The sequence below is a fragment of the Varanus komodoensis genome, unplaced genomic scaffold (genome assembly GCF_004798865.1).
Source record: "Varanus komodoensis strain SLA01 unplaced genomic scaffold, ASM479886v1 scaffold1, whole genome shotgun sequence".
In the NCBI taxonomy this organism is placed as follows: Eukaryota; Metazoa; Chordata; class Lepidosauria; order Squamata; family Varanidae; genus Varanus; species Varanus komodoensis.
In genome coordinates this window covers 90,222,824-90,236,108 of record NW_025335268.1, presented here as the reverse complement: position 1 = coordinate 90,236,108, position 13,285 = coordinate 90,222,824, and the positions used below count along the sequence as shown (strand labels likewise).

At 45.3% G+C, this 13,285-nt stretch overlaps 1 protein-coding gene across 1 annotated transcript in view; it reads right to left on the bottom strand.

The window, feature by feature from the left end:
* TRPM2 (transient receptor potential cation channel subfamily M member 2) overlaps positions 1–13,285 on the bottom strand; it is a 38,940-nt gene that overhangs the window by 13,813 nt on the left and 11,842 nt on the right. Inside the window, exons 10-17 of the mRNA XM_044449936.1 lie at positions 11,929–12,050; positions 10,295–10,645; positions 8,314–8,451; positions 7,139–7,268; positions 5,750–5,895; positions 5,005–5,117; positions 4,010–4,223; positions 1,905–2,023 (exon numbers count right to left, since the gene is read on the bottom strand). Coding sequence (XP_044305871.1) covers positions 1,905–2,023; positions 4,010–4,223; positions 5,005–5,117; positions 5,750–5,895; positions 7,139–7,268; positions 8,314–8,451; positions 10,295–10,645; positions 11,929–12,050 — 1,333 coding nt within the window. The remainder of the gene's footprint in view (positions 1–1,904; positions 2,024–4,009; positions 4,224–5,004; positions 5,118–5,749; positions 5,896–7,138; positions 7,269–8,313; positions 8,452–10,294; positions 10,646–11,928; positions 12,051–13,285) is intronic.

The window sequence follows — 13,285 nt, the reverse complement described above, 5'->3', positions numbered from 1 at the left end:
AGAACCACCATGCACTGGGAGGATAAGATTAAACCAAGCCTGCCACAGTATCGCTGCCTCAAATCCCACCCTCCCCTACATGGGTATGGGGGGTGGAATTTCAAAGGAAAATGGTGTGCATATTTTTAAATGGTGTGGTACCCTTCTCAGCTACATGCTACAGAGTTTATGTAACATGTGGTTTGACCCTCAGATATCTGCACTAGATTCCTAACTCCAGCAAATAACAGTCATTCAATTAAACAAAGAGGACTGTGTGCTATGTGTACACTCTTCCTGCAGGATTTCCTAAGGTATGTCCAGCACAGCAGCCAAAATATGAAAACGGTGCAGAGAAATAGGCTTAGGAATGCACTTAGGAGGAACTGGCCTGGGACTTTTCAAAAATTAGGCCCTAAGGGGGACCAAACAGGAACTGAGCAGCAGCAGAAGCTAAATTATCATGTCAACAATTCCAGTTCGGCCAACTGATCAAAATGCCATCTAAAGGGAACTGCAGCCTGGCAGGAATCAGCTTCACATAAAGAAAATAAACCCACCCCAAGCAAGGAGCTAAACAGCTTTCCCAAGGTGAGTGTTGCAAGAAAACCCTGTTCAGCACAACCAACTCACAAGGCATCTGGGTAAAAGAAACACTCTACATTTTGATGAGGTTTTTTCAGCACTTGCTACAGTCCTCTTATGGGTCACTAACTGGCCATAAACAGAAGACAGAGGATGGGAATAAATGGCAATTTCTTCTAATGGAGGGATGTAACCAGTAGAGTCCCACAGAGGTCTAAGTTAGGACCAATGCTTTTCAATCTATTCATAAATGATGTGCAACTAGGAGTAAGTAGTGAAGTAGCCAACATTGCTGATGACAACAAATTATTTAGGGTTGTTAACAAAAGGGGATGTGAGGTGCTCCAAAGGGATCTCTCTAAGCTGGGAGAATGGGCATCAAAATGGCAAATGCAGTTTGGTGTAAGCAAATGTAAAAATGCTGGGACCAAAAATCCCAACTTCAAGTATAAGCTGATGGGATCTGAGCTAGCAGTGACTGAGCAAGAGTGGGATCTTGGGATAGCGGTGATCAGCTCAGTCAAAATGCTGGCCCAGTGCTCAGCTGCTGTGAAGAAGGCAAGCTCCAGACTAGGCATAATTAGGAACAGAAGAGAAAATAGAACTGCCAAGATCTTACACCCCTTATACAAATCTTTAGTATTTCCACACTTAGAATATTGTGCTCAGTTCTCAGTTCTTACCTGAAAAGGAATATTATTGAGTTGGAAAAAGTATAAAGGACAATGCAAACGATCAAGAGATTGGAGCTACTCCCCTTTGAGGAATGAATAAAATGACTGGGATTGTTCAGCTTAGAAAAAGGAGAGTTAAAGAGAGACATGACAGAGGTATTTAAAATGATGGCATATGTAGAGAAAGTAGAGAGGGAGATATTTTTCTCCCTCCACCACAACACTAGAACCCAAGGTCATGAAGCTGATTAGTGGGAGGTTCAGGACAGATAAAAGGAAGTGCTTCTTTACAACTATGGAATTCACTGCTGTGGAAAGCAGGGATTGAACAGAATCGTAGAGGAGGAGGCTGTCAGGAGCTACTAGCCTTGCTGGCTATGTATTACCTCTTTTACTGGGGGTGGTGTGCCTGCATACTCTAGTTACTGAGGAACTTGGACAGGCAGAGCTCTCGCACCCATCCTGCTTGAGGGGTCCAGTACACAGCTGGTTTGCCACTGTGTGTACAGAGTGCTGGACTAGATGGACCTTTGGTCTGATCCAGCATGGCTTCTCATGTGCTCTTATTTACCTTGAAAAGGCAAATGATAGACTGACACATTTTCCAAAATTTCCTTGTTCTCCTCCATTTCTCACACTAGTTGGTATTATTGCATTGTAACTCACCTGCAGACCAGGCCAGCTATGAAGATTAGGATGGCACACACATCCAATTTATTCCAGAAATCACTGAGGTACAAGGAAACCATTTTCACCAAGCCAAATCCATCAGGATCATAAAAAACCTAAAGGAAGAAGAAATGGTTTTACTGGCCTGGTTCAGACATAATGATCTCAGTCCAATAAATTATTGACTGAAAACTAGCATTGGGCTTAGACGTTCCCTCTTTTCCTTTCTTATGCATTACCCTGGGAACTCCAAGGGTTTGTTAAAGCACAGTGTCCTGTTCCTTGTGAACCAGGAAACTGTGCTTTCATCTCTAGTTCCAAAATCAGATGCAAAGTACTTGCCACACTTGAAGGAGAATGTTCCAATAGCTGAGTAACCATTCTACTTCCCTCTTACATAAATTCCAAAGGTCAAAACTTTGCCAGCCTTCACAGCAGAGGACAAACAGCTGATACCTCACCCTGAGGTTATGTTTACTGGAAGGGAGCTGGAGGAATTAGGGCAGATGGTAGTGACAAAAGACCTTATTGGCAAAAGGAAAGTCAACAAGTCACCCAGTCCAGATGGTACCCATCCTAGAGTTCTCAAAGAACTCAAGCATAAAATCACTGACCTTGTTACCAAAACGTTTAACATGACCCTAAAATTAGCCCTTGTACCAGAGGGTTGGAAAATGGGCAATATAACACCATCTTTTTTAAAAAAGGGGGTCTGGGAAATTGCAGTCATGGAATACAAACAGGGGGTGGGGGTGTTCTCTTATGGATCACTAACTGGTTAAAGAACAAAACAAAGAGGATGGGAATAAATGGCACTTTCTCCTAATGGAGAGATGTCACCAGTGGAGTCCCACAGGGTTCTGTATTAGGACAAACACACTTCAACTATTCATAAATGATCTAGAATTAGGGGTGAATAGTGAGGTGGCCAACTTTGCTGCTGACACTAAACTTTTTAGGGTTGTGAAAATCAAAAGAAAGTGCAAGGAGCTCCAAGGTATCACTCCAAGCTGGGAGAATGGGCATCAAAATGGCAAATGCAGTTCAATGTAAAGGCAGTGTTAAGGTAATGTTATGTTGGGACCAAAAATCCCAACTTCAAGTCTAGGTTGATGGGATCTGAGCTAGCAGTGACTGAGATCCCATGGGATCTTGGGGTAGCAGTAGATATCTTGATGAAAATGTCAGCCCAGGGCTCAGCTGCTTAAAGAAGGCAAATTCCATGCTAGGTATCATCAGGAACAGAATGGAAAGCAAACTGCTAAAATGTACATCCCTTATCCAAATCCTTGGTGGGACCACATGTGGAATATTGTGTTCAGTTCTGGCCACCTTACCTGAAAAAGGACATTGCTGAGTTGGAGAAGGTGCAGAGAAGGGCAACAAAAATGATCAGGGTTCTGGAGCAGCTCCAAGAGTGATTATAGACAATTGGGACTGTCTCGCTTAGAAAAAAGGCGAGTAAGGGGAGACATGATTGAGGTGTTTAAAATAGAGAAAGTAGAGAGGGAGAGATTTTTCTCCGTCCACAATAATATGCAAACCTGGGGTCATTCTATGAAGCTTAATGATGGGAAGTTTAGATATTAAATTTATTTATTTGATAAAAGGAAATATTTTTTTCATACAACATATGATTAAACTGTGACCAGCACTGCCACAGGAAGTGGTGGCGGCCACCAATCTAGATGGCTTTGTTTGTTTGTTTGTTTATTAAATTTGTTTAAGGCTGCCCATTACCATCACGGTCTCTGGGTGGCCAAAAAATGGGATTGGCCTGATTCATGAGGGAGGAAACTATTAGTGGCTACTATCCTTGAAGGCCATGTGCTTCCTCCTTTCTCAGAGGTGGCATGCCTGCATATTCAAGTTGCCAAGGAGCTTGGGTAGGCAGAGGTCTTGCACCCATCTTGCTTGAGGGGTCCTGTACACAGCTGGTTTGCCACTGTGTGTACAGAGTGCTGGACTAGATAGACTTTTGGTCTGATCCTGCATGGCTTTTCTTATGTTCATATGTTCTTAAGACACAAGCAGATGCTAAGGAGCACCTCATTTAATTGCACTGACACCAATGACTCTTCCATGCTCCCTGGAGCTGATACCTGACGTGTCTCCTCACACACCAAGGAAAAGAGCCAGATATAGATGGTGTACTCCCGCCAGGATGGAGTGGACTGGAAATCTGTCATCAGGACATAGGCAAACAGCCAGAGAAAGGTGAAGTAGGAAAGGATGTTGAAGTGGAAAATGACAACAGGAGCAGTGAAGAAGGCTCGAAAGCGGTTTAGGCAAGTCATTGGCTGCAGCCTCTTCTCTCTGAAGGAAGGGAGGGAGGGAGGGAAGGAGGGAGATAACTTTCACAAAGACAGCCAAAAACCAGGGACACTCTACCATATGGGAAATCCTGCTTAGCCTCCATATGTGAAGTAGCTTCCTCCCAGTGACCAAGCTTAGCTTTGTCTAGTCAGGTGTCAGACAGGATAGCTGCCCATGGAGCTTAGCATTATCTTGCAAGTTTTCTTATTTATGTATTACATCTTTATACCTATTTACTCCTGGACAGATGGCATATTTACTCCTGGACAGATGGTGTGTCATCCTAAATATCTAGAAGGCATTTGCTGATAGGGAAGCTAAAGCTGGGTTTGGTGTGCATGCTTGTATCAGAGATCAAATCTGATGAGATGTTGCATTTCATCAGCCTGACTGCATTCGTCTTGGTTTTAATGCATGACAGCACTGGAAGTGGGAAGAAGGGGGTGTGCACATGCAGTCATCAAGACTATGCACACACCTATTTTGTTTCATGCACAAGCATTAGGAATTCATTGCTAATTGTTACTCCTCTAAAAACAAACCATGCAGAATGCTATCCCTGCACTCCACATAAGACAATAGATGAAATGCCGAGTGAAAAGAGGAGAATATGCAGGCCAGTTAGACCTTTGGAGTAGAGGCCAGGAAACCGCAGATGAATATGACTACTGGTTGTGACTGGCACTCTGTTTTGCAACGTATGGAGATGCCCTCTGACATACAAGAAAATGGGTTCTGCATCTTCCTGCCCTGGGGTAGCATAGCCAAGCCCTGCAAATACCTGAAAGTGATAAGGCCGGTGTAGAGAAGAGGGAAGAACAGCATACACATGATGACCTGGCATATCCCGTTATCGACACTCAGCTTCCCCCACCAGACTTTGGTTAAAAAGGCCTGCAAAGAGGAGAGAAGCAGGCAGTACTACTATAGCATTAGCAATAACCAGCAAAGGATTTGATCTAAGATCTGTCTCTCACAAGAGGAAGAGCTCTTCTTATGGAAGGTTCTGCCACCTGTTTGGAGGAGGGGGTTGCTCACCCCTTTCAGCAGGAGTTGACTCTCTGAATGGATTCAGACAACACAATAGCACACTCATGGGCTGAATATGGCCTCAGTATGGGTTGTTGCTGAACAGTGTGTTATTGTGTTGTTTGAACCCAGCCAAGATAACAAACCATGGTGAACCACCCACACTTCACAACCTAACAACAAATAATGGGTTATCTTCATTGGTTTTCACAGTTATCAAGCCATGGCTTATTAGTGAATCTGAGTTCGCACAACGCAATAATCCACATTTCTACAAAAACCACTATTCAACAACAACCCACACTCAGCTCTTAAGTGTGGGTTATTGTGTTGTCTGAACCCAATGTAGCATTTTCAGGGGAGTGAGGGATTGCCATGAGAAAGAGTTGGTGGAATCAGCCACTTCTACCAGCATAGTTCTTCTATCCAGTTAATTCATTCTGGACTCAATCCATTTTATATCATTTTCTAAAAGCACACTAAGCAAGCAGCCACACCTGGATACCCCCATGTGACACAAAGTTCATATTTTTGGCCTCCAGAGCTAGCTGTAGACATGTAGTTTTCCCCCAAGCATCAGAGACACGAATCAGAAGTTTCTGGGCTCGTTCTTCATCCTTGCGGTAACATTCAGTGAAGACTCCTGGAAGTGCAACCAGAATTAGAGATATTTATTACCTCTCCTGTATTTCTTTCCCAGCTTTCCTCTGAGAAGCTGAGCAACATTTTAGCTTCACGAGGATCCTGTGCAATAGCTTAGCCTGAGAAACGATGAGTTGCCTAGAGCAACCAGTTCACTGTCAAGGCTGTGAGAGTCAGTGTGATAGTTTAATTCAAACATTTTTTTCCTACTTGAACATTTCTGCAGGTCTTGACATACCATTTAATAATTTTTTGTCCCTAGAAACCAAGGCATGGCCATAACTTCCCTTTTGATAACATTTTTTTCTTCTTCATTATGGCATCATAAGCAAAGTTCCATACAATGAAAAACACTGGCCCTAGGTTAGAGCAAGTAACTTGTCTGATAATCCAGCCCTAATCAACATGACTAGCTTGACCTCCACCAAAAACATAATGAAGTGAAAGACCAAGTGCCAAGGTTCCTGATGGTTCTCCAACTTTTCATGGACCATTTGAAAGAGCCCATGGAGCACTAGTGGCCCACAGACCCCACTTTGATACTTTTTGGTGTAGAGATGGGAGCCCGTGGAAGAGAATTGAAATCTAATTCTTGTTCAGCTATGAGACTTAGTGGGTAACCCTGGGCCACAGTGTACCTCAAGCTAATGTATTCCACCTTCAACCTTGGAGAAAGAACATGATGTAAGTATAATAAATAATAGCGATGTATTACACATGATGTGGTAAATCCATGCTCAGTTCTGACCAAAACACTAACAGAGGAATCAGGGGACCAATCTGAAGAGCAACAGAGTCATGTTGGTGAGATGAACTGAAATTCCTCCTTTTCTGCTGCTTATCTCCCTGTAACATGACATTACAAACTTGTTTTCTTGCCTGTAGGCTCCAATCATGAAAGTAGGTGGGAGAAACTCACCTGGAAAAAACAGCTTTGGGAAGGTAAGCTGCAGGAAAGAGGAAAGTTCAGCTCTCTCATGTATGCAGCTCTTTTAGTCTTAAAAGTCTCTGCCTTTATGTAAGAATGCAGCATAATTTCGATATATTGGACTAAACGGAATCCCTGGGATTTGTATGGCCAGTGTAGTCATGAGGTACCCCCATGGTGGCTTGCAGTACAAGTGGGGCAGCCAGGGCAAACTCAACTCAAAAAATCTGGACCAAAGCGCTGCCACCGGTTCAGAAGGATGGCAGAATTTCCCAGTCTGCCCAGTCAGAGGCCTACCAACCTGGCCCCGACTCACCAATGGCTCTGCACTCGTACTCTTCTGCCAACGCCAGCATTTCCTCAGTGCTGTCAGTGTCGTTTTCTTCCTTGGCTAACTCCTTCAGCATCTTGCTGCAGGCCAACGCTGCTGCAATGCAGTCCTGGCTCTGAAGCAGAAGGGATTCAGGTTAGCAAGAACATGATATTTCTTGTCCCAGGTTGACTGCGTAACCTTCGGGAGTCCTCTGTTTCGAAAGGGAGGTTGCTCTTTCAGCACAGATCCCTTTCCCTTTCTTCCTCTGCAGACAACTGTACCGTGTTTCTACTGCCGCCTCAAGGCTTTGGCTGTGGCCGCATTCTCACTGAGGTTGTAAGCCTGCATGTGGGCGCTGCCACTTCACACTGCAGGCTGGGATTTCCATCAGTGAATGTTCTTCTTTGCTGGATGATGAGGATACAAATGCCAGTGTGATGCAGTGATTAAGACTGCCGAACTGGGATTCTAGTCCTCATTTGGCCATGAGGCCGACCAGATGGCCCTGGAATCTCAGCCTAAGCTACCTCCTAGGGTTGTTGTGAGGATAAAAGGGGTGGGGGGGGGAGAGGATATTGTTAGCGACATGGGGACTGATGTAAATGTAATGCACCATGACTAAATATTTTATAAGTGAGCCATTCTGAGACGCCTGTGAGTTGTCCCGAGATGCTTTGCATGGGGGACGGCATACAAAAGTTTTAAATAAATAAATAAATAAATAAATATTAAGATGAAGGGTCTGATGTAAATGTAATGTACCATGACTAAATATTTTATAATTATGGTTACTACTACTAGTAGTAAACATAATAGTAGTAGTAGTAGTTATAATAATAGCAGCAACTCGTAAACCTCTATACTTGTAAATCTAGCCTAGTTTTCTATGATTTTTAAATTAAAAATGAAGGAACAGTAAGCTTTTTGCGCTCTTGGGTGTAGCCTGAAGTGGTGCATTCCAGAGACCTCCCTGCCTGGGCACGTGCGGAAGGAGCGGCCGTTCTCGCCTTCTGCCCACCCTCGGAGACTGTCGCTTGCAGGAGTGGATTTTGCAGGCTTTGCATGCAGGTCTCAGGACCAAGTAAAGAGCTGTGTTTCTCTCAGCAACGGCTCCATTATGGGGCTCATGAGCGGGGTGCAGCCCTGCCTGGAGATGGCTAGTGAGCAGCAGATCTTACCTGGGCCCAAATGATGTCAGCCAACTCCTTGCGGTTTTGGACAATTGCCCAGATGAGCAGGTCCCTCACCGGATCCATGGTGAATGTCACCCGGCCAGCGGATCGCTTGTAGAGAGAGCGAAGGCTCACCCCTTGCACCTACCGAAGGGAAGAGAGCTCATCAACGAAGCAGGAGAAGAGCCCGGCCCAGGCAGTCAGTGCTCATTGAGCAGAATGAGATGTGAGTGAAAGAGGCACTGATGGGGCTGTCAGGGCAGATGTTCTGAATTGTACTAAGCAGAATAATGGTTAAGGCTGTATGAAGCAGAATAATAATAACAATAATGGTAATGGTAACGATAATAAATGCATTTGTATACCACCCAATAGCCAAAGCTCTCAGGTGCTTTACAACATAGGTAATTCAAGAAAATACAATAGAATTTTTTTAAAATGCAAAAAAATGAATAAAATAAATTACATACAGCCAAAATATCATATGATACAGTGTAGACTTGTAAAGGCCCTGGGATGTGTACCCCACTCAAGCTCTTACATGTCCATGCATGCCTTTAAATGCATCGGTACAGAGGGCCATCTTTACCTGGCAACAAGAAGAGGATGAGGTTGGCACCAGGCGGACCTCAGTGAGGAAATAATTCCACAGCTGGGGAGCCACCACTGAGAAGACCCCTTTGCCTTGCTACTCACTCCAAGTGCCCCTCAGTGTTGGCACCTGGAGATCCCCAGATGTTGACTGGAGTGCAGCCAAGTCCCCAACACAGTGGAGTGGACTTGTTGAATGACGAAGGATGTGGGGTAATGCAAGTTACTTCAAGAAGCATCCCCTGGCCAAGAATGACTGCTGCTCCTTACCCTATAAGGCCATTAAATCTAGAATCTAAAATTAATCAGCAGCACTATTGAAAGGGATTTTTTGGTCCATGTATTCACTAATTTTTCTGTCTTCCTGGCATCACTAACATTTTTTTATTTTCAAAGCACCCTAAAGTTTGTGCAAAATTTGTTTCCCAGTGATGAGCATAGGATTATATGCAATGATCATCTATCTATATCTATCTGTATATCATATCAATGGTAGAGATCATACGATCTTTATACAATGTGCAGAGACTATAACGCTTTTTTCATGAAGCTTGCAATACGTGTCTGAACATGGGTGGTGGGCACCATTGGCCTCTAGCCGCAATTGCCAAATTCATCTGACATTCAGCTTTTGCAGCTTCATGAGGGCAAAAGCAAGGAGTCTCTGGTGCAACACAGGATTTGGAGGATATTAGGCTTTGCCGGCTCTCACTTTTGCTACAACTCTGAACAATGATGCAAGAGAAGGACTAGGCTGCAAAGATCCACGGATGTGGAAAATGGAAGTGGAGGTCCACCAGCAGGTGCAGAAGGGTGCTAAACGTAACAACCAGAACCTGCAACAAAGGGCAGAGCACGGAGAATTGCTGTTATGGGTTCTAGCCTTTCCATTCTATACTTTCCTCCAAGAATCAGTCAGAATCCCATGGCCACTAAGTAAGTCCAATACACACTAGGCTGTTTTGCATCCTCCCACCATTCACTATCTAGAAGCTTTTTTAAAGAGCATTTGGATTTCTGCAAATCTTGAGGTTCCCCAAGGCCTGCTGCTACCCCCCTCTTGTATTTAGGTTACATACGCAACTGCACTACTGGCATGAACAATGGAAATAGAGGGATGACAGTTTGACCATCCTGGATGCCAGGAGAAGAAATCCCCAGTATCAATTCCTCTTCAGTTTAGCTTCTACTGCTGCCGCCAACTGACTGCAGGAATGACCATGTAAGGTTTGTCCATACAGCTAGCTTACCAAGGACCAATGATGAGATGAAGGGTAACTTAGCTGTAAGAACTGGTGCAGAGACCACTGTTAGAGAAGGAGAGAGGGGACTGCCCTGTTTGCTCTGGGATCCCATAACAGGATCAAGGGGTTACTAGCATGCAGAGATACGGTACATTGAGCTTGATGTGGGGCACGGCGATGGAGAGGCGGTGTCGCTCACTGGTCTTCGGCTTGGGGTACAGCTGCTGTGTGAAGTCTCCCAACAACTCCCTCAGCACCTGGGACACGTGATGCAGCTGGACCCTTGGCACTTTGGAGAAGGCCGAGCCCTCCTTCTCCTCCAATAGCACCTTCTGCAGTTTCCCATGGAAGGTGCTGGAGACTGCCATGTTTTCATAGAGGTAGATCAAGGTGTCCCAGGTCACAAACTCCTTCAGGTGCACGCCTTGCTCCAGAAACAGCTTGACAAATTCTGGCTTGTTGGTGATGAGGGCCGCTGCCATCATGGGGTGAAGATCGGAGGGCTGTTGGCCAGAAAAACAGCCAGAAGGACATGGCATCAGCCCAGACAAACTGACCCAGGCTGTCTTCCTTGCGGCACAGAAGCAGGGAGAAGGAGTAGCGAAAGGAAGCTCTAAGACAGGAAGAAGGTGGCATGAAGGCACTGAGGCAACACAAAGCTACCTTAATCCCCCTCGCCCAGTATGGCTGCTGGCACTGACTGGCAAGCAGCTCTCCAGGGTTCCTTTTTCAGCCCCACCTGGAGATGCAGGGGATTGAGCCTGAGACTCCCTGCATGCAAAGCAGAGGCTCCACCACCTCCATAGTCCCTTCGCCCCACAGCAGCACTTGGTAATGGCCACAGGCAACAGCTGCACTGTAGCCCAGTCCCTGAAAAAAGGGAAGCAGGCAGAAGGAAACAAAGAGGAAGGAACTGCCCAGGAGATGATCAGTTTAGCCTAAATACATATTGCAGCCAAGTGAGGAAGCAGTAGCCAGTTCCAAACAAGCAGGTTTCACTGCTGCTGATGAGGCACAGCCATTTCCTCTCCAGTCTGGTATGGCAGATACATGAGAATCCAATCTTTCCTAAGCATGCAAGCCCACAGAACAAGACAACAAGCATGGGATGGATAATATCTGCAGGGTCACTGACTTCACCACCCCTCACCCCTTATGGGATCCCCTGCCTCCCATTCCAAGAAGCAATGGGAGGTTGCCATGTTATCAAAGACACAAAACTAATAATGCTAAAAAGAAAGAAACGGAGCAAAGCTCAGGGAGCCAAGGTTCCATTTAGATGTCAGGAAGCATTTCCTGACAGTTAGGACCCCGAGGGTATGGAATGGGCTTCCACAAGAGGTTGTTGAGGCCCCATTGGTGAGGGTGTTCAAAGATAGGCTGGGCATGCACAAGGTGGGCATATCGTGAGCGGAGCCGGCTGGTGCCAGAGGTCAGACTAGATGACCCGGGAGGCTCCTTCTGACTCGCTCTGTTTCTATGTTTCTAAATGCATCACAATTTCCTTCTATTGTGTGTCTTTGCATCCCTGAGAGGTGGGGAGACACATGCCACAATGATGTGTCATACAATGCAGAACATTTTCCAAGGGAAACATGGCCATGTGGCACAAAGTGACAGCAGTGCGAGGCAGCACCCACTAATGGTGAGTAGCTTTGCCATCTCCATGCCTTCCCAAGAGACAAGGTTGTACTCAGTCAAAGCTGGTACTTCTGGCCTCTGTCCTAATGGTGCAGACAGAAAGCGGGGTTTGCTCATTACCAACATGGTGCTTAAAACTTCCAACCTTCCACTCATGATCGTCAGTGAATATCTCGCTCCGGGCAATGTCCACTCTGTTCCATGCCACTGCGAGCTTCAGCTGGTGGTCCCAGTTCTCATGGCCAAAGTGATCTCGGTATCGGGAAGCTGCAGTAGCAGAATAAACAAGAAAATGACTGGGCTGCAACGGAGTGGCAATGTTTTTACTCTCTTAATCATATGCACCCAGAACTCCAAGAGGGAAATAGTAGAAGAATACATATATTTGAAAGCCAAGCTGGACTATACTAACCTGAACCCCCCATGAACACAGGAGCTAACTGTGTTTGGAAGCAGGTAGCACTCCAGTGGGAGACTGCCTGGGAATAGCGGGTGCTGAGGCTTGGGAGGGGCTGTAGTTCAGTGGCAGAGCACATGCTTGGCATGCAGAAGGCCTCATTCTCGGCCTCTCAGGGAGGGCCAGGAAGGAATCCTGCCTGAAGCCTTCAACAGCCACTGCCAGTCACTGTCAACAGTACTGAGCTAGAAGGACCGACACACGGACTGTATGAGGCGCTTACAGTGTCCCTATGTTCTCAAGTCATTCAATGTATGGGTGACCCCCTTGGTTCAGTGTATGGCCCAAACTAGATCTCTGTAAACATCCCAGGACCATATGCACTATTTGGCATTCAAAATTGCTCCTGGGAAGCCTGTCAAAGCCTGGGCATTTTTTTAACAGATGGAGACACTGATGTTTAATGGCTGCAGTTCAGCAGGTATCAGATCCTTTTATTGTGTTTTCTTAAATGTTTGAATGAGTGTTTAATTGGGTTGTTTTTAAACTGATGTTAATCTCTGTGAGCTGTGAAATTAACTATTAAGCTCAGCAAATCAAATGAAGCATTTTGGGGCCAAAATGCTTTTTACCTGACTAGGTTTTGTTTAACATCTTTATGCCGTGTCTCAGAGTCAGGGTACATTACTGGGCAGTATTCTGCCCCTTCAGTGTCCTCCTATGTCTCTGCAATTTCCACAGGGAAAACCAGGAAAGGTAAGGGAGGCTTTAGCTACACACACACAGAGTTCCACAGAAGTACCTTGTGCTGCACCTAAAACAAGTTCTTTTATGTAATCAGCCACATTTACTTTCGGTTTTCTCAAAGACCTGAAATCAGAACACTCAATGAGGAGCGTTTCCACTACAGCTTTCAACTGCATCACCTCTAGGTGGCACTGTGGTATAACAGACCAGTGTAACCAAACAAGAGGAAATTGTGCTTTCTTTCACTTCACAACTGACAGTCACATTTCCCATCTTCTAGAAGAACTTGTCAAAAGTGTCAGACACAGAAGCAAAAGTGAGTGAGGGATGATGAAGGTACGATAAATACCTGGTGTAG